The following is a 21,086-nucleotide window of genomic DNA, read 5'->3' on the forward strand; positions in this document are numbered from 1 at the left end:
GTTTATGTTAACTTCTTGCCTTTCCCCCCACCCAACTCCCATTTGTAATCTGTACTAATTAAACCATTTAAAAAAATGGTTTGCAGATGTGAATTCTCTCCAACCAACCAACATGCTGTTCCCTTATCCACCAATGCTATAACCCCAGCAGAGAAGAGCACCAAATTTGTCAGGCACAATTTGCCTTTACTAAAGCCATGTTATGTTAGCTGTCACCAATCTCCTCCTTAGTTTGTCAGTGACATCAGAAGGAGATCCTCCTTGTGGCACTAACTGGCTTTTCCTATACAAATTATCTTAATGAGTGAATAACTGTGATTTTCTTATCCATCTCTGGATTTTAAAGCAGCATGTAATTAATAGCTGAAATTTAAACCCTGTGCTGAGGGCTACTGATTTGAATGGTGATACTAAGCTTTAGAGAAGCAGGGGAGGAGTAACTCTGAAGTTGCCTTAGCTGATTGTTCTATCTGTCTTGAAATTCTTGAATACCAGCACATCCTGGAAATGAGATGCTCCCAGAAATAAGGGTTTTTCTGATGTTTAGTTCTATTTGATTCATATTTAATGTGTATCTTTTTAATGAGAGCTCTTCTAAACTGTGATCTTGGGACCACTAAAGCATTTTAGCACTTAATCTAGAAAGAGGTTTTAATAGTACAGAGAGAAATAAAAAATAGCTGCTGAGCTTAAAATTGTGACTTCAGGCAGAAGGTTTGAAAGGGGGATGGGGAGCATATTACCTGAACTAGTTTTTTGGATTGGGGTGTGATGCAAAAGCTAGATGACTAGTCACTGTCCTGTAACTGAACCATATTTATAAGATGTGGCAGACACCTGCACTATATCAGGAGTGTTTACCTGGATAACTTCATAAGTATTAAAAAGCTGGGTAGAGAATGCTTGCTTTATTACCAAGATGTACTAGATTGTAAAATCCTTATGTACAGTCCTGTCTGGTGGTAGGAATAACATTTAAAAATCATCCTTTGTTGACTTATTTTTAAAAATAATATTTACCACAGTTAAATTGGCATAGAAGGTGCTAGAATATTTTTGTTACTCAAGTCAAACTCTGCATGGAAGCAAAGAGAGAGCGTTCGTTTTGATTAGTAGATTGATGAGATAAATGGAAGAAATCTGTAATCTGTCTCTTTTAAATTGACACCCACTTTCTGCTTCAGAAGGTATCCTGGGATGGCCTGGGCCCAAGTCACACTCGACAGAGCAACTGAAAAATGGTGCCCTCGGCTCCTTATCATCTGCTAGCGCCAACATTACATGGGCCATAGTACCATCTGCAGCCCAGGATGGACAGGCACTACAACCAAGTACAGAGGTAAGCATGCCAGTCTCTGCAGTCTGTCTCTCTTGTATCTGAGACTTGCCACTGGTTAGGTCCGAATCAGGCATGATGGTGGATGCTTTTTTTTAATTACTTCTGTAGAGTACACTGTTTGCTGGAAGTTAGTTTTGAAAATGCCAAGTTAAAACTGGAAAACTAGAAAAAATGCCTTGACAAGTAATACTGTGCACTTCTGCATCTCTGAGGCCCTTTGAACAGAGACAGCAGGCTACAGCAAGCACACTGTCTCTTTTCTATCTGTAAAGGCATTTAACAGACCATCAGTATGTATTCCTGTCTTCCAGTGAAAGAAAAAGGGGTTTGTTTTTTTATACTGGTTTGAGATAGATAAGGAGGCACTTAGGACCACCATATTCTTCAGTGTTGCTGTTTTCTCTTGGCTATCTCTTGAGTATAGCTGACTATTCCTTGAGTTGAAAAACCATACTGTTTTCTGACCCCTTTTCCTGTTAAGTGATTATGGGCAGAACTTGTCCACATCATCCTGCACCAGCCTGTTGATTTGTGCTTTTGTGGCATTTACTTGGTAAAGGGCAGTTCTGAAGCATCGACTCTTTGAAGAGGCTCGCAGCTGCGTATCAGGCATCTCATGCACTGAAAGTCTCTCACCATGCCAAACTTCTCCAGCTTCCACTGTCTGCCTCGGTTACCAGTGCTGCCCACCAAGAAAACACTTCACTCTGAGACCCCACAGATTGTAGAGGCACCTGGAACATGCAAGAGCTGGAGAACTGGGAAGAAAATGTTGAGAGAGCTGAAGAAATCCTTTTCTATTAGTGAATGCTCTTTGGCAATTGGAATGGCTTAAATTAAATTATATCGCCTTTAACAAAATGTGTAACGGCTGGGGACATCAATAAAGCTGTTTTTCCAGTTCTTTTGTAGTATCTTGAATTGAATAGACTTGAAAAAAATCCAAGTTTAAACCAGATTTTTTTTTTAAAGTGACGTGTTACTTTTGTCTTTGTCCAGATCTGTCCTTAGGTGATGATTTCTAATTCCCTTACTCCTAGTGTCCATTAATCACAATGCTTAATTTACCTGTAATTGCTTTTGATTAGGAAGCTGCGTAATTTCTTTTCCAGATAAGCCAACTGCAGTTCTTTGTAGTGTGTTTTTAAGAGAAAGCTATTTAAGAATATTGTTTTGGGAGTTACTGCTTTACTCATGGATACACTGTGATTTGTTTCATTGGGGTTTTTAAAATGTTTTTGGAGGCCTGAGCTTTGCAACAAGAACATGAAGGGCAGCTGCTGATTTAACTCATTGCAGGGTATCATTCTGCAGCTGAGTTTACCCATTTATGACTTGTTTTAAATGACATTTATTTTTAAAGTCCAGTCACCTCCCCTTTACTTGCTGATGAGAGACACCGAGTTGTGTGAGTGGCTTGAGGTACTGCTTTGCTTATGGCACTCATCATTTATTAAGGGAGTACCCTTGAAGAGGCTGCTATAAACAAGGGAGCGTAGCACAGTTTGTAGTACAGAATCCTCAGTGCTTTGAGCACAGTCTTCAGGAAATCAGCAGCTTGCATTTGGAGGCCCTGGGGCACTGGCCCTTAAAGAAGAAAAAAAGGGGAGGAGGAGGAATGAATATGATTTATAAGTTGCAAAAAGCTCAGCTGAGGATGGTGTTTTTTAGGAAATGCAGGAAGTGGATGTTTATGGGTTGGTGGAGCAACAAGAAGTGTCTGGACCCGTGCATGTAATTTTTGTTATGGTACTACACTTAATTAAGCAGAAATTTGGCTTTGGCCCAAGAAAGTGAACTGAATGTACCTGCATTCCTGGAATCTCTTTCCAAACCTGTGTCTTGCCTTCCAGTGAATCCTTGTGTGCTTCATATTGTCTGACGCTCTTGGCCCATCGTTTGAAGTGCTACTTTAAATGTAGCTGATACTTCCCCCTCTCACCTCCCCCAGTTCTGTTTATTTTGATGAAATACCAGTGTCCAGTTTGAAGGCTGAAGCATGAAACCTTAATTGTGGAAGAGGCTGAATGGGTTAAATCTAACATAAGTTAGGGCTTTTGCCATTTCATCATCAGATGAAGCAAGTTGTCATGCCCTGTTACAGAGGCTGCACCTCTTGGCTGCTGTGGTCAGATCCTTTTCTGGGAGAGGAGGTGAAGTTTTCCTCAAGTGCTGCAGGTTCTGTCCAGCTGTCCAAGCCGAGCAAAGTATTGGATGGGAAGATGGTTCTGCTTCTTACTGTGACTGGAGAAAGCAGGGTGGGAGAACAGGCTTTGAATAAAAGTCTGTCAAGCAACATAACTGTTACCCTGTTAAAGAGGCTATCTGAGCAAGGTAGTCACCCAGGAGTTGGTGTCTGACACCCCCAAAAGTTATTCAAAGGTGTTTGGTTTATCACTGTAACAATTCTGTGTGCAGGATCTCAGAGTATTTTAAAAATCCATTCTGGGCTGTTGTGTGTCCCAGGCAGAGGCCGGGGCTTGGCACCGAGTAGCCAGTTTATTTTCAAAGGTAGAAAAGCACTGACTTTGCTAATTAATCAGTATGTGTAATATGTAAAGGTAACTGTGTGTCACCACCATCCACTTGTTTCTTAGTCCACGCAGATTGTTGTTACTAACTGGTGGCATCAGCAAAGAATGAGGAAATGCATCTAGATGTCATTGTGTGACATTGATGACTTTTATTTATCTGGTACCTTCTTTTAGGTGTAGAAGAGGATTCTTCAGATGTCATTCAGTTGAATCATAGAATCATTGAACATTATTTCTCTTTAAGATTTTCTTTTAAAAAAAAAAAAACCCAAACCAAAACAGACACTGGATGATCCTCATTTCTGAAGAAGTTGTTAGTGTGTTAGTGGGGCTCAGCTTTCAAAACATACCTGCCAAAAGAAGGAAGGCTTGCTTTTACAGAAGTCACGAGAAGATGGTGCTATCAGAATTAATTCAGATTCCTTCTTTGACTGGGCCTAGTTTTTTATTTAAAAAAACCCAAAAACCAACCATGCTTTTTTATGCTATAACCTCTGTCTGTTAGTCAGAAGCTGTACCCCAGAGGAATGGGAGAGAGCTTCTTGGCTAATGCTCAGCGTAATACAGTGGATGTACCGACCAAACAAATTGTGAATTGACCTGTAGTCTGAAATAGAAAAAGCCATTAAATTACTACCCTTGAGGAACAACCAACTCAGCTGCTCATATTATAAGGAAAATACAGTTTTAGCTACGTGGATCAGCAGTGATTTTAAAAGGAAAACAGAGATGTTTGTTATGTTGGTGGGGTGTGTGTGTGGGGGGTGACTGCTGAGGATCCGTTCCCATCCAGCCGGCTGCCCCGGGCAGCAGTTTTCTGGCAGCACAACCGAGTGGCTGCATGTGCTCAGTGACAGCTGTGTTGATTCTCAGCACAGCTTGTTGTCACTTTGCAGCAGTGCATCAAGCAGCGTCATTAGCAAACCAACGGCTTGTTCTCTGCCGCGGTTTTTCTGTGTTTATCAAGAAGCGTGGATCTTTTCTAATTCTCCTCTGGAATAAGGAGGCTCATCTGATGCGAATTTCTGTGAATACTGAAGCATTCTTGAGGGGTATAGCAAGTTCTGGAGTTGAGTTTTGATGCTGTAGATAACTAAAACCCTTCTTCTTTTGATCTGTCACACTGTCAGGATTTCAGGAATGCAGCTAAAGATTCCTTAGATAAAGTGTTGGTGTTTAGTTAGTTTTGTTGACAGGGTATTTCTTGTTTCTAAATACAGAGATATCATTTGAGATATTTACTCAACTAGTTCAGAAAATAAAGATTTTGTGGCAGAGGTTATTTTCTTGCCTATTTTACCATGTCCTTTCATGATGCTGCTGTTTGGTCTTGCTGTATGAGCTTTCTATAGGGTTGTAATGAAAGACAACACCGCATTTAAAGCTTCTTACCTTCACTGTAGCTCCTGACAGTGTAATGCTGGATCAAGCACCTTTACTTTTGCTTTCCTAATTTTATTTTTTTTTTCCTATTTGGATTTTTTTGGTCTGTCCTCCTGAAACATCAGATGTAGAAGCAGGGATAAGGGCTCAGCTGAACAGAACTATTTTCTGTCTGGTGTAAGTTCATGTTAAATACTTACATGCATCCCTTAGTGAACGACTTTGGACATTTTTTGTGTAAACTATGTCATAATTTCAAAGTATTATTTACCTCTTAAAGCAGAACAGGAGGAATCTGGTGTGGGTTATGCCAGAGTACACTCTTCAGAGCTGTGATGTGGACTTGGTCTGTGTCCAGCCTGTAGTAAGCAGGACCCTGCTTCCTTCATTTAAGAGTTTATAATTTTGATATTCCTTTCAATAAATGCTGGAATTTGAGTAAAATATTGAGTCTCATAGTAAATCCAGTTGTAATAAACACGGTGCCTAAGTATAGTAAAGGTGTGAATTGCTTCATGTGTGAACTGCCATTCCATTTCCACTAGTGACAACTAGTTTGTGATTCTGAGTGTCAGAATTCCCCTTTCGAGCTGACAGAGTGTAACCACGGGCCAGATCCTTGCCCTGGCAGGTAATACAAATGGGAAGCAGACTCTTTTTGTGGGGGACCTGAGAGGGAAGGAGTAATTTTCTTTTCATCTGTTAGTTTAGTCAAGAATTATTACAACAGTAGTGGTGTATCTATATCTGCAACTTAGCTCTCTTCACGTGACACTTTTATGCCTTAAAATACTGTGCCAGTTCATTCCTCCCATCCCCTGGATCTGGTATCTCTGCAGTCTCTCTGCTTTCCTGTCCCTAACTTTCCCTTGCTTATGTGCATGGGAAACTGTACACATGCTCTATATTGAAGTGTCTTTTTAATAGGATTGAAGCTTTAGCTCTGTAGGATTGAGGCTTTAGCAGTGATTATCTAACTTCTAAACCAGGTTTTAATTGTGATAGTGATTGCAAGGGCAGTCAAGTCCAGGTCACTAAAGATATTTCTGCCCCCTTAAATGGTCTGCACCTTGATGTTTTCAACTCGAAGAAGGAGCTCTGCTGCTTGCAGGACATACTGTATTGTGGAATTTTTGATTTCAAAAGAGGATGTGTTTTTGTCTAATCTCATCAGGCAATAGTTGCTTTCAAGTTGTTTCCTATATGTAGGTTAATATACTTCCTAATGTTTCATCCCTTTTCAGATGATGTAATAGCTTTTACAGCTGTTAAAGATACTAAGATGTATTTTTAAATGCAATTTTAGAAACTAAGCTAGATAGAAGAAATGATTTCTAATTCAATATTAGCTTTTCTATGTGTATCTGTGTCTCAGCAGACTTGCCCAGGACTCTGGATTGTTGCCTAGTGTAAACTTTTCCTAGTGTTTCCTGTACTTTTTGTACTTGCCATAAATCTCTGTAATTAACGGTGGAAAATCAGTGTAGCCGTGAGCCAGTTAGTGGTAGCTGCAGGTGTGGTAATGGAAAGGGGGCAAACAGATCAGGGTGGGGAAGTAACCTTTGCCGTATTACAGGGAGCCCCTTTTCCCTGTTCAGTACAGACGCTGCAGGATTTCTGGCGGTGCTCTCCTTTCTGCCTTCAGCACCATCAAGTACTTTTTGTGTCACAGAGTGCAGTAAATGGCCCGTAATGACTCGGGTGGATAAATTAATCGCTGGGCAAAGACGGTACCAGTTAATCCATTCACTAGCAGCCCATCAAAAAATGAAACCTGAGATAATCAACTGAAGGTATATTTAAGGATAATCAAGGGAAGGTGTATTTAAGGATTGAATGTACAATTACACTAAAAGTAGAATTAAATGACCTAAAGCCTGCTACAGCTGCGCTGCCAATGACTAAGATAATCTAACTGCTTCTGATTTTATCTTTTTGCTGGCTTTCTGGAATAATTACTGTGTCAGCAAACAATCCCCAGTAAAACTGTTTATGCAAATAATTAATAAAAATTTAGCTCCAGACAAAGCCATTGCATTTTGTTGAGTCACTCTCACCCCCAAAATGCATGGATTCCAGTTGCTATCTATTTAATATGTTTGAGAGTAATATTCTACTTAAAATAAAAAAATGAAGCTTTAATGCAAAAATTTACATCTAATTTGAACAAACGTGTAGCTGTGATTCAAATGGCTTTCTGTAATTACTAGTGAAACTCGGTGAAAACTAACCATTGGAATATTAAGAACTCAGGTTCCCTTGCAGAAAGGCTTAAAAAATGAGTTAAAATGGATCAATTCCCTACTCTGTGTGTTATAAAACCTGTGCCCTCTGCAAAACGAACTCCGAAGCCAATGTTAATTTTATGTCAGGATTGTGTGCTAATTGATTTGATGTGCACCAATTGATTTGTTTCCTGCTGCCAGTTTTACTTCTTAGTATGTTGACTATATCTGGGTTTGGCAATACTGCCCATTAGCAAGCTTGCCCATCTCATTAAGACTGTCAATAACCGAGCTAGACTTTAGTAAGTTGGACTGAACTCTCCTCCAGTGAGTATTTGTCTCAGGTTGGAATTGCTCTGTCTTGATTAGGGAAGCATCATCCCAACTGGCTTCAGCTGTTCCATCTGGCCTTGTTAGAAACAAATAAGGTTTTCTGCTTCTGATTCTTTATTTGAAAAGCCCAGAATGTAGAAGCAGCTGGGGTGGAATTATTTAATTATAAAACTTTGTCTCAGAGGAGGAATGAGAAGATGAAAGAGAGGACTCTTCTACATTAGAGTGTAGAGAAACCACACGGTCATCTTCAGAGCCTGAGAGGAACCAAGCTGTTCAAGAGGCTGAGAACAAGTATTAGAAGGTTTTTCAAGTAGAGTGTTCCACTGGCCTCAAGAAGTTAGCTGTATGGAAGATAACAATCTTTTAGGCTCAATATCTTTCACACACATACATTGAGTGTTCTCCTGGTATGATTTATAATGTTGTTTTTCTTCTGAAAGACTTGAGCCTGTCTTGTGTGTGTGTGTTAGCAATGAGAATATGTATAGTGGATGGGACAAAAAATGGCAGGAAGAGTCTGGATGGTTTAATAAGAGTTTTACCTGGAGGAAGAGTTGTTACTACTGCTTGTATTAACGTGTCATTGCAATTTCTCTCCTCTTAGAAATATGCTGGCATGTGACACAACATGAAGTAGCACTGTGGAAAATGGATCTTACATAGATTTGTATTGCAAGACCAGGTGATGGTAAAGGTTAAATTTGTAGCTGTCCATCTTTTTATGCCACCTTTGAGTATCTGAATGGTGTGTTATTTACAAATGGGACAGAATTTTCTGCTGTAAATTTGCTTAGCTAGCATACAAAGTGACACAGGCAAGAATTTCAACTGGCTGAATGACTTCAGTTCTGTTAGTTCCCAACTTTTCAGTTATTTTGCCAGCAGTGTAGTTACAGAATCACAGAATTCTCCAGGTTGGAAGGGACCTGCGGAGGTCCTGCAGCTCAACACCCGGCTCAAGGCACTTCCAACAGTGGGGGCCCCACAACCTCTCTGCACAAACTGTTGCAGTTTCTCCAGGGATTTTATAAATGGGAGCAAAGGTTGGGAAGTGTACTCATTGGCTGGTGGGCAACTAACACTGTCTGCTGGATCCCTGGCCAGAAGATGTTTGTCTTTGAGTCAAATTGCTCCTAGTTCTTCAGGATCTCATTCTAGAGAGAATACCTTTTGGCACATGGGAAAGTCTATAGAGAATAGTCTTCTGCATATTTTCCTCTGTTTTGGTCTTCCTCACCAGTCTGCAGCTCAGTGGAGTCTTTTGTCTTCAGGTCTCCAAAAGTTGTAAGCATAGGACTTCCAGGCCCCTCATGTGCTCTGAAGTCCTGTCTGGCCAGTGATGAGAATCTGTCCTGCTGCACTGTATGGTTTGTAAACTAGTAAATTCTCAGTAACTTCCTTTGGATAGCGTCAGATGCTGTATTTACAGCCATCTTGCTTCCATAAAAATTTATTCTCAAAACTGAATATTTTTCAGGAAATTGTTCTGCACTGGTATCTGTCCTGCATGAGGAGTAGGTTTTGTTAAAACAGCTTATGATGTGATACTGTATTTCTTGTGGGTTTAGGTTAGTATAAAATTTACTATTGTGATTTATGCTAGCCTTCAGGGTTTTTTTGCTTCAATTTAGGGCAAGTCCATGGGGCTTTTCTCTGTGTATTTTAGTAGTCTTATGTTGCTGTTCCTTTCTGATGGTAACAGTGATGAAAAATGTTTATTCCCAGTTGTTACTGAATTTATGCAATACCATGAAGTCCTCTTGTGTTTTAGTATTCAGATTAAGCAATGCTGTACTTCAGTAGCCCTCATTTCATGAAAGAGGCTCATAAGAAGCCTGAACTGGTGGTGATAATTAATCTTTTCCTGTGGAGTCTGATCTTGGGATTGACTGTCTTAACTTTAAGAAAATCACAATTTGCCAGAAGAATTGTCTTATGAAGAAGATAGGAACATGTAGGGGCAAAAAGTTGTCCAACCAACATTATTCAGTGCATAATAGGATTACAGTGCTGTAGGTAACCTAAATGAGGATCTCTGTTTAAAAGGATGTTAAGTCATTGATTCTTTATTCTTAAACGTAATCACCTTAGTAGTTAGTTCCTAATATTTTTCTCTGAAGGCTTACACAGGCTATACTGCAACATAAATGCTTTTTGGTTTATGTTACATGCATTTTACCCCCCCCCCCCCATTCTTCAAACAACAAGCCTTTTCTAAAAATCTCTTGTATTATCTGGTCCTCATTGCTGCTCAGTTATGTTTACCCCTAAATATGGTCACAGGTTGGAGTTAAACATACCTGCAGTGTAGGAAAAGGAAGCCTTCCAAGCTTGTTCTTTAAGGATGAAAAAACCCTCCATTCCCAGACCTACTGCTGCAAAACATTTACAAAAAACCATTAGTAAATCTCTTGCAACAGTAAATATCCCACAGTAGTAAATACCTGGATAATGTGGCTGCCTCCAGATGCCTAGCAGATTGGTTTTGTTGGGAAGGAAAAAGATTGCAGAGCTATTTATCACCTGAGAACCAGGTTTGTGATTATTTTCTTTGCTTGCATCATCTGTGTGTCAGCTTGTCTATATTTATGAGGTATCAAGAAGCGTTTCTGCATTGCTTGCTTGCTTCACAGTGAAGGTTGGATCTCCTCAAGAGGGCTGGTGTCACCTGGTTCAGCAGGTGACTCTGCTGTGAAGTGTTGTATCCGATTCATCCTGTGTGATAGAGAGATTGCTCATGTTGCCACTCTTTCATCCTTGCACCTACCCCAGCAGGAGAGGTTTCCTGAGCATCCAGCATGTTTAGCATATTCAATTAAAAAAGCCAATCAACAAACCACTATATTTCTAATAGTATACTTAATTATTTTATTGATACACAAACCCCCAAGAAGTTTCAATTGTTGACAGTCCCAGTTTGAAGAATTTTATTCTCTCTGGAGACCTGAATGACTAAACACAAATAGCAGATTTGCAAAGAAACAAGTTTCTTGGCACTTCATAGACATTCTTTCCTGATGCAGGCTTTTCCTAACCAATATTCTATGGTTTAAGCTATTAGTGATGAACCATACATCCAGGATTGCATAAAAGCTTTGACCCCACTGTCTTGGACCCCAAACTTATATGCAGCAGTTACTTACCTAGCCAAGTAGATATGCCTGGGGTTTTTTTCTTGGTACATGTAATTTAAGGAAAGTAGAAAATCTGCTTATGAGGCCGTTTTTCTTTCATCCAGTTGGATGAAGGAGAAAGTCTGTTGCTGTTTGGATCTGTCTGTTATTTTTCCTTGCCATAGTTGTGTGTGGTAGTGACAGTGTGCTCACTTTGTAATGCTAAAACCCTTGTCGATTGTCATGCTCTGTTACTTGCTTTGATATTTTAAAAGTTAACTTTTAATTTTGGCTCAGCATTGTTATATCCAAGCTGTAATGATTGACAGCTTGGAAGAGTATGCCTGTGGGAGTTTTGAGGTTGTGGTGGGGGTGGGTTTCCCCTTGAGGTGGTAGACTTTTTGCATATTAATATTATGGCATTTTTTTCCCCAGTTATTAAAGCAGAAGGTACTGACAAAGGCAGTTCCTTGCTAAGAAATACTCAGAGTAAATGAAAAAAAGAGATCAGCTGAGCTGGGGCACCTGTTTTGCTACCTTTAAGAGACCTTTTCAGGGTGAAATTGAGATGCAGTGCTGTAATGAGTTTTTGCTTTCTAAATTCTCATTTAAGCTCTCCTTTGGTTCTGACCTTGTTAAGTCTCTTCTAAAAAAACCCAAAACCTTGAACTCTGGGGAGCCTTGTGTCTCTTTGACAGTGACTGGAACTTTGGTACCCAGGTGCCTGCATTACATTGGATGTAGGGGATGTTGGTGTGTTTGAGGTTTTATCTTTGATTTTGCTTTCTTTGAGCTGATCAGTCACAGGGCTACCAGGGGCAAAGCATGAATAAGACTCTGTAGTAAGATGGAGGCCAGGGCTCAAACATGACCCGAGTTCACTCAACTGATGCTTTTCCAACTCCCTTTTTTTCCTTTCCTCTGCTTAGATTGTGTAGTGGTATGGTGGTAAACGTTGAGAAGAGTATTTCATATTTTATTTGAACTGGTCTTCAAGAGTAGAAAAGCTTATATAAAGAGATACAGGAACTTGTTGGATATATGAAAAACAATGTTGCTACCGTATAGTTAAGCTTGAAGTTGCTGTTCTGTAAATGGCAGTGCATTTGGAAGTTAGAGAAGTACATGGATGGTGATGATAATTTTGATCTTTAAAGTGGATTCAAAGTAAACATGTTTGAGTTTTTGTTTTGTTTCAAGATTTGGTTGAAGTAAAATTTTCTATTCAATTTCTATTATATTTATTTACATTTTCTATACAGGGATTACTCCTTTCACAGCATGCTAATAATGCTAGTCTGTAAGAAATAGTTTAATACTATCTGGATAAGCTAAATTTGAGATTTAAATCACTACTAATGAGTGATGGGTGCAGTAAGCTTGCCTGTGTTTTTATCAGGTGTGTGCCACAGCTGGCAGAATGCAATAAATGCAGTTAAATATTCTGAAGGTATACATGCTGGGAGAAGGCAAGGGGTGTATGCAAGAGTGCAGTTTTGTAAATGCTGCTACAGTGACAAGCTCTGTGAGAAGCAAACAGCTCATTAGATATTACTACTTTTGGGGTATTACTACTGTATCTGCTTTACAAAGAGAATTCTAATTTTGATACTGAGACTGGTGAAAATCTTAGGGGGCCAATTTGTCACGTTAGTGTAAATGTGCTGAAGCTCTCTGACCTTGCAGTTATATTTAATCTTACACCCACAGAAAACCTGTTTGCAAGCTCTCGAGTTACACAAGTGCAAGTGTAAATGATGCTTCCAAATGTGTATCATTAATGTAGGGAATCTGGATATCAAAATGAAGCCTTTGACTTTTATGTGCAGTAGTAGAATGACGTGTAATTAGATGACTTCAGAAAACATGGCAGTCCTTGCCTGGTCTGAAAATGCTAATGCTGTTTAATGTTGCTTCTGAACAAGCCCTACAAGTAATTTATTCCATCTTTTCTCTCAATGCAGAAATCTTTCATACAGTGTTATTTTTTTTTCCTAGTGTCTTTTGCAAATTTTTTTGGAATGTAGGTTTTTTTTGATGTAATTCTATGAAGAATTGCCTTATAAGCCCTACAGAAGTCCTCAGGGTGTCCCTGTCATGATACATATGGTCTCTGCTTATTGCTATGATGGAGAATAGGCTGAGTTATGCAGTGCCTTCTTTGCCTGTGTTTTCACTGGTGACATCAGCCTTCAGGAATCACAGGTCTCTGAGATCAGAGGGAAGGGCTAGAGGAAGACTTATGCTTGGTGGAGGAGGACCAGGTTAGGCAGTACTTAAGCTGAACACATACTACTCCTTGGGGCCTGATGGAGGCATCTGTGAGCATGGAGGGAGTTGGCCAATGTCACTGCAAGGCTACCACCTATTTATCTCTAAGGGGTCGTGGTGTTTGGGGGAGGTTCATGAAGACTGGAAGAAAGCAAATGTCACTCCTAACTTCAAGAAGGGCAAGAAAGAACATCTGAGGAACTGCAGATTGGTCAGTCTCAATCCCTGGGAAGGTGGTGGAGCAAACACATGAAGGACAAGAAGGTGATTAGGAGTAGTCAGCTTGGATTTACAAAGGGGAAATCGTGCTTAACCAACAGGATAGCCCTCTACAATGAAATTACTGGCTTTGTACATGAGGAGAGCAGTGGATGTTGTTTTGTTTGATATTGGTATGGTTTTTGACCCTGTTTCCCATAATATCCTCATAGTCATGCTGACCGAGTATGAATTTCGTAAATGGGCAGGGAGGTGGATTAAAAGTGGCCAGGCCCAAAGAGTTGTGATGAACATGTTAATTAATGACCTGGACAGTGGGGCAGAGTGTGCCTTCAGTAAGTTTGTACATGATAAAAAATAACAACCTGGGAGGAGTGACTGATGAGCCAGAGGGTTGTCCTGCCATTGAGAGGGATCTTGACAGGCTGGCTGAGTTCTGCACAGACCTTGGGGTCCTGGTGGACAACAGGGTGACCGTGAGCCAGCAATGCACCCCTGTGGCAAGGAAGGCCAGCAGTATCTTGGGCTGCTTTAGGAAGTGTTGGCAGCAGGTACAGGGAAGTGATCCTTCCCTGCTTGTTGGCAGAGGTGAGGCCACATCTGTGGTGCTGTGTGCAGTTCTGGGCGCCCTGGTGTGAAAGAGGCAGGGACGTAGTGGAGTTAGTCCAGCACAGGTCCACAAAGGTGATGAAGGTTCTGGAGCAGCCTTGACACAAGGAGAGGCTGAGAGAGCTGGGAGTGTTCAGCTGGGAGAAGAGAGGGTTCAGGAAAGCCCAACAATGTGGGCCATTCCCCTGATGGGAGGGAGTGAAGAACAGGGAGCTGGAGTCTTCTCAGTAGTGCCCAGTGACAGGACAAGAGGCAGCAGGCACATGAAAGTTGTTCTGAACATGAGAAAAGACTTTTTCACTATGAGGATGGTCAAACACTGGCACAGGTTGCCCAGAGAGGTTGTGGAGATACTCAACACCTAGCTGGACGTGGTCCTCAGCAACTGGCCCTCTATGTGTCCCTGCTTCAGCTGGACAAGAGGTCTGTTCCAACCTAAGAGATACTATGGTTCTGTATATTCCTTTCTCTCCCCCACAACAAATAACTGAGCTCCACGTTGGGCTTGGCAGTGCTGTTGCACAATACGGTTTATGACGTAAGTTGGAAAACTGACTCTGAGCCTTACAGCCGAACTAATTATTTAAAAATTAATTTGCAGCACAGCAGCTAATTTGAAAAATGAACTTGTGGAAGAGTCTTTGGAAGAACAGAGGGAAGTTTGCCCTTTGACAGAAACACAGCTTTTAACCCTGTGATGCTGTGCCAGGCTTGGGGAAGTGTCCTTTATCCAAAGAGGTGTTTTTAAAATGCTGAATGTTTCCTTTAGAAACAATTCTTCCCTTGCACATTTCCTCTCTTAAAACGGAACCAGTATGTTTACTGATGAGCGCTGACTAGAACATCCATTTTGTATCCCAGCAGATGACCTCTCCAAACTGATCAATGCCAGTTCTAATGAGTGACCTGTTTAAAACCGATCTCTGCCAGTGTGTGTTTTCATATCTTCAGCCTTTGAACTTTGAAGTGAATCCCTTCATGTGATTTCTAGAAATGATCTGTTTTTTTCCATTCAGATTTCTCTGAAAAATCCTGGTGCTTGACCCGTGTTGGGAACTCGTTTTGGTTAAAAGAATTTTAAATATAAGCACCTTTTAGGTGCTTGTTTGTAACTTGTCCAACATTTGGTTCTGAGGGCTAGCACCCCGGCCTCGCTGCATCCTTTGTTCCAAGGCTGAGCTGCTCACAGCTCAATAGCTTTTCCATTGTGGCCTGACCACGCAGGACTGGAGCAAGTTTCCCTAGCTCAGCCTTGCAATTATATTTTATGGGGGGTGAGGGGGGGGAGGAATGACGACAACCAGACAGTTGGGACACATGGTCTGTGTCTGATAATTCAGAAAAGCTGCCATTAAAGGATAATCACTCAAGGTAATCTTCTGCGTGCTGGTGCGTGCTTACACGTGGGTTACTACTAAACTGCATACTATTTCTGTGGAATGAAAAGAAGGAAAAGCCTGATCAGACTATTACAACCCTTTAAAGCTACAGTAGCTTCGTATTTTGTCTTGCTGTGTCCACACACCTGATGTTGTGTTTGCATGGTTGGGTTTTTTAAAAGGAAATATGCATTACTTAAAAAGCTGTGCTCTTAAAAAGTAATTCAGTAATTATCTAGAACAGCTAATGAGAAGAGAGGAAGATCCAGACGGGATATTGCTTACTGAAGATGAATGCTGCTCAGTCCCTGTGACATAAATTGCATGCTGTTCCTTAAGTTCTTACTTTGTTGGAAAGTGAGGAAAGGTGCAGACAACTGACGTCATTCTACGTGCACTGAAGGTCACCAGTATGCTGATAACTCTAATGGTAGTCGTGGAATTTTTGCTGCCCTTGCACATGTTCTTAAACTTAGGGCATAGTTAGGATAATTAAAATCGCAGTCCTTATGGCAGAACCGTCGCTAAACATGCTTGGTCCTAATGTTACACTGTACTTTGATTTAACTCATCCCAAACCCTACATTCCTGAGCACATAAACTGCTCAGAGGGTCGCTTGCCCTCACCGTGAATGCTGCTGTAGAGCAGCAGTGAGAGGTAGTCGCTGTTTTGATAAGAGCACTTTGAGAGGCATGCAAGACCTCGTATCTGTTGTGGCTGGACAGACAAGGGTTTCCATCCCTGCCTGAGTGTGCACTCCTCAGGAGAAGGAGGAAATTCTTAATACGCACTTTAATCTGCGAACCTGCCGGTGTGTTTATCTTCTGATGCCGTGAGCGACTGAAGGCTACACAGCTCTTACGTGTTCACTTGGAAGCTTGTCACCTGCTCCTGTGTTCTCCCAGTCAGGAGGACAGCCCGCCAGGCTGTGCTTTGGGGAGCAGCAGCCCGATTCCGGGAGCTGCGCGCAGTTAAGCTCCCTGATCTCCGTGCCATGTGACTAGAAACGCAAAGAGCAGATTGACGTCCCGCGCACACGCTCCCACTGGTCAGAGAGCCCCAAAAAAAAGGAGAAAGGAAAAAAAGAGAGAGAGAAAAAAAAACACCAGGGTGTGGGAGTGAGGAGGGGAGGTTCCCTTGCTCTTTTTTTCCAGCGCTGTTAATTCCTGCTGGAGCTTGTTTGCCGCGAGCTCTGTTCATGGCAGTAACAGCAGCGGCGGCGCTTACTCGGTAGCTCTCAATGAGGTCAAGCTGGATCAAAGGGAAACCTCCTGTGGAAGCATCTCCTGTAAGTTCTGATACTGCTTTTTCCATGCTGCCTCCACACCAGCCTGTGCAGCCCAGCCAGGCTTCAGTGCTTTACAGCTGCCCGACTGATAATTTTGTGTGAGGCTGTCAGGCTAATTGAACTTGTCAGTTGGATAATAATGCTGTGTGCATTTTGGGACAAAAGGGCTTACTGGTTTATCCTTTTATTTTCTGAGGGAGTGGGAAGAAGAAAGTGTGGTTTTGTCTTTTTGAAAAGCTCCAAGCTGCTGAGGTTACAGCTCACCAGATTCTGTTTTATGTAATCTACACGTTCAGCTTGCTAAATAAAGTAATTGCAAAGTGTCTTTCAAATGTCCTTGTGTTTCACCAAATAGCTATTCTTTGGGGAATAGCTGCCTAAACATTTATTTAATGTAAAAAAAAAAAGAAAAAGAGGGGGAAAAAAAGAGGAAACACTTTATTCAAATCTTGGAAACATTTGTAGTAACTAAATTTCAGAGACACTCTCCTTACACAAGCTGCTGTTCACCTGAGGGGGTCTCTAATGTGAAATTATTTCTTTGAAACCTAATTTTGAGTATCAGCTGGTTTTAATGTAACTTTGCTGTTGCAAAGGCTTTCACTGTGAGATGAAAAATTTCTCATTTTATGTAACAAACTGAGTGTTTCTGCAAAAATGCTGTTTAGTGTGGAGGAATGCAAAGTTTTGCAGGTTGTGTTGTCTTACGGCATGGAAACCTTGGGGAATAATGAAATGCTGGGCAGTAAATTTTTCAGCTCTATAATCTGACTTTATAAAAAAAAATATTAAAAAATGGAGAAACTTACCTGAATATATATCTGGAAGCCTTGTGGTGTGGTTTCAGTGGACTGAATGAAATAACTACCACTTGTTTGGATTATTGAGAGTGATATATTGTAAACCCTGAGGGGGGAATAAAGTCTCCCAAATCACTTATCCCTGTGAAGTTCCTCTTGAAAGGAGATAGTGTGATGTCTCTATCTTGATCTTCAGCTAGTATGTCTGGAAGCCAGGCAGTACTGGTACTGCTGTGCTGTGAAGCAGCATCATGTTGCTAATGTGTATTTTTTTCTCCCCCAAAGGTGTGTACTTTAATGACAGTTTTCTGTTGATCTCCTTCAGTTAGTGGTTTTGACTTTCATAGATATATTATCTTGGATAGAGAAAAGGAGAAAATACCATGTAAGCAGGTCATGCAATATCTAGCTGTGAAGTACGAATTTTTGCTGGAGAGATTTATGGCACAAATTCTTGAAGACACATTTTCAACTGTGTACTTATCTTTAATAAGCAGAAGACCTGTTACTTTAATATGCTATAATTTCTGTCTAGCATCACCACTGTACAAATATGAGAAGATAATGTGTAGATTAGGACCTGATACTTCTCATTCTTGTTCTGAGGACGGGATCAAAATCCTATATGAACCCATCACTTTATTTTTTTTAATTTTAAATTTGGATTTTTTCCTTGGTTCTAACAGAGGCTGTCTTTGGTTCCATTGAGACAGCTCCATTCCTGAACTTACATCATGAAAGAAACCATGCTTTATCTTTTTGTCCAGATGGTGATGTTTCTTCTCATTTCAGCATTCAGCTTCAGAGTTGATCCTAGTTGAAGATGAAATGACAGATACTGAAGATAATGAAGAGGAGGATTTAGGAGTCATGGATGATCAACGTAGTGTAATTCTCCATCTCATCTCTCAACTCAAACTTGGCATGGACCTTACCAGGGTATGGATACAGTAGCTCTTATAATTGTTCATTCCTTTTTCTTCTCATCTTTCTGTGTGTATGTTTGTGTGCTCATGTGATTCCCACGAGTGTTTTTTGCTTCTGTGGATGAAGAAGTTGGCCTCTTTATAGAAGTGTGGTTCCAGGGAGCTGTGAAGTGCTGTGTTTCCTGCTAGGCAGGCTTTCACATTAAGTGACCACATGAGATATTTTAGGGATGGAGGGAAGGAAGGGGAAAGAAACCCAAACCCAGGAACTTTCCCCTTCCCCCATGTTACATCAGGGTGCACTGAGTGCTTGAGGAACCACACAGTCTGTTTTATAGGTGAAAGAAATACATGCTCAGGCTATTCCTCTGTGGATTGCATTCCATTTAATTACTTGGCAGCTTCAAAAAAATAAATATCCATGATGGTAAAGAAATTAGTGTTCAGTGTATCACTGTGCTTGTCTGGGTGAAGCAGCTTACCAGTTTAACCTGTGCTCCCTTCTGGTCCTGGAATCAGTATTGTTAGGAGCTTATCCATACTCATATGATCAGAGAAGTTATGGTGTCCCAGAAATTTCCTGTAAGTCCTTAGAAATGAGGTAGATGTTCTAGAAGCAGGGGATGCCTCTCTGAATAGTCCTATGTTCCAGGGACTTAACAATCTTCTCATAGGACTTTATTAACAGCCAAGTGGATTTTTGTAAAAGATACAGAATACCTTTTCCTTCCACAAAGGTTTTCTACTTTAAAAAAGAAAAAAAAGGGCAAATAAAACCTCTATAACCTACTTCCCACAAATAAGAAGAGCTTATTCTGACTTAACTCCCTCCATAAATAAAAAACATTTGGAATGCCCAGCGAATTATGTTTGTGCATGAAGTAGCTTCGTCGGGGATTTTTCTCATGGGCATTTTGATGTTCTGAAGAGTTCATCGGCTTTCCTTTTGATCTTACATACTAATCAAAATCTATTTTTACTATCACTTTCTTGCCCAATATAGTATTTTCTGCTTCCTCTGGAACAAGTGATAGTACTTAAAAATACTTACATTTTTAAGATGGAGCAATCCTCTGATCTCTTGCTAAGTATAGCGATCGAATAGCTGCACGGAAACGGATGTTTTGTTCTAAGTAGAACAAAAGTTTCATCATTCTGTGAATAATTTATACCTGTCACTTCTATAGTATGTCTGGGGTTATGTGCAGTTCATTTTTGGTTTGGTTTTTACATTCCTCAATTTTTCATAGCTTTTCCATTTCTCTGTTGGTTTTCTAAAGCTGTCATAATGTTTAAACTAGACTTAGATTCCTTATCTGTGGTGGTTCTGTCCTCAAAACATTTTGTCTTTGGTGATGAACAAGATTTTTCTTCCCTGATTCCCAGCATCATCTTTTTGTTACAGGCAAAAAACCCCCCGAGAGACAGAGTTAATGGAAATAGGAGAAATTCCTATAAATAGGAGTGTAGGTACTTAGAAGAAAAGTAGGAAGGTAAATATATATTGTAACCTATTTCTTACACAGTGTTATTAGAGCATGTTTTTTGATGAGAGTGATGAATATTACCAGCTCTATAGTATGGCAGAGTGTTAGCATGCGTGAACGTGTGTGTTTAATACCCACGGTCTGAAAAGAGGAACAGGCATATGGCAGAGTTAGATGTCTCTCTAGTCAGTGTGATGCACGAATACACACATGATGAGTATTAATGAGACGTGCCACATGTGCGCATCACTTTTCTGGCCATTTTGAGGATTTAAAAAAAAAATAAAAAAAATTACAAGGCAGCTGGCTGCCTTTTTATTAACTTTGCTTCCTGACGTGAGACCCTTAGGGCCACAGCTTGGTTTGTGGGCTGCACCTCTTCATTGTTCCTCTGAAAGTCAGCTGGTAGCCTTGATGTTACTCAGCTCCTGCTGGAAGTGGTCGTGGCGCAGTAGTTGCTAATCTCTGAGGGTGTTTTATGTTCCCATTTTCCTCTGCCGCCTTCCCTCAGGTTGTTTCTTTGGCTCCTTTGGTGAGCTGTGGCTTGTAACATGACAGACACATGAGCACACGGTTCTTCTGAGCCCGTGGTGGCTTTTGCTTCTGGGTGCTTAATTGTTACCTTCAGGGACCATAGCAGAGGAAACAGCATCTTTTCCTTCTTTCCCTACGGGGTGTTTGCTTATGTCACTGTTGGCTTTGCCCACGCTGGTGGGTGCTTCCCACAGCGGTGACAGCCACGCTGATGTTGCAGAGGTGCATCACTTCAGACACATGTTGTGCTGGCATACCCTTTAACAAGGAGTTAAACAGCAAAAATCTGCTGTGAGGGAAAACAGTGACAATGAAGTGTTAAATCTGCATGGGGGTTTCTTAGAACAGGACCAGCTCGCAGCCGCAGAGCATAGCACAGAGCAGATGCCTTGGGCTGGGCCAAGTCTCAGTTAAACCTCATTTAAAATTGGAATCGCTGGAAAAAAAGTTTCTGAGTTGCTTGTTCTTTGGACTTTTAAAAAAATGAAAAATAGCGCCCAAAATCCCTGACAGCCTGATAAATGTGTTGGCAAATGGTGTCTAATGGATCGAAACTAAGGCAAACAGTTTGTGCAGATGGGTGATCGCTCCCCCGCATTCCCTCACCTTCCCTATGCAGTCAATGTCTGCTAAAAATAAAAG

At 40.9% G+C, this 21,086-nt stretch overlaps 1 protein-coding gene across 1 annotated transcript in view; it reads left to right on the top strand.

Annotated features, from left to right (window-relative positions):
* OSBPL10 (oxysterol binding protein like 10) overlaps window positions 1–21,086 on the top strand; it is a gene marked incomplete at both ends in the record, with an annotated part of 113,792 nt that overhangs the window by 74,230 nt on the left and 18,476 nt on the right. The window contains 2 exons of the mRNA XM_084279831.1: window positions 1,185–1,339; window positions 18,290–18,436. Coding sequence (XP_084135957.1) covers window positions 1,185–1,339; window positions 18,290–18,436 — 302 coding nt within the window. The remainder of the gene's footprint in view (window positions 1–1,184; window positions 1,340–18,289; window positions 18,437–21,086) is intronic.

The sequence above is a fragment of the Gallinula chloropus genome, assembly GCF_964237585.1.
Source record: "Gallinula chloropus genome assembly, chromosome: 2".
NCBI classification, from domain to species: domain Eukaryota; kingdom Metazoa; phylum Chordata; class Aves; order Gruiformes; family Rallidae; genus Gallinula; species Gallinula chloropus.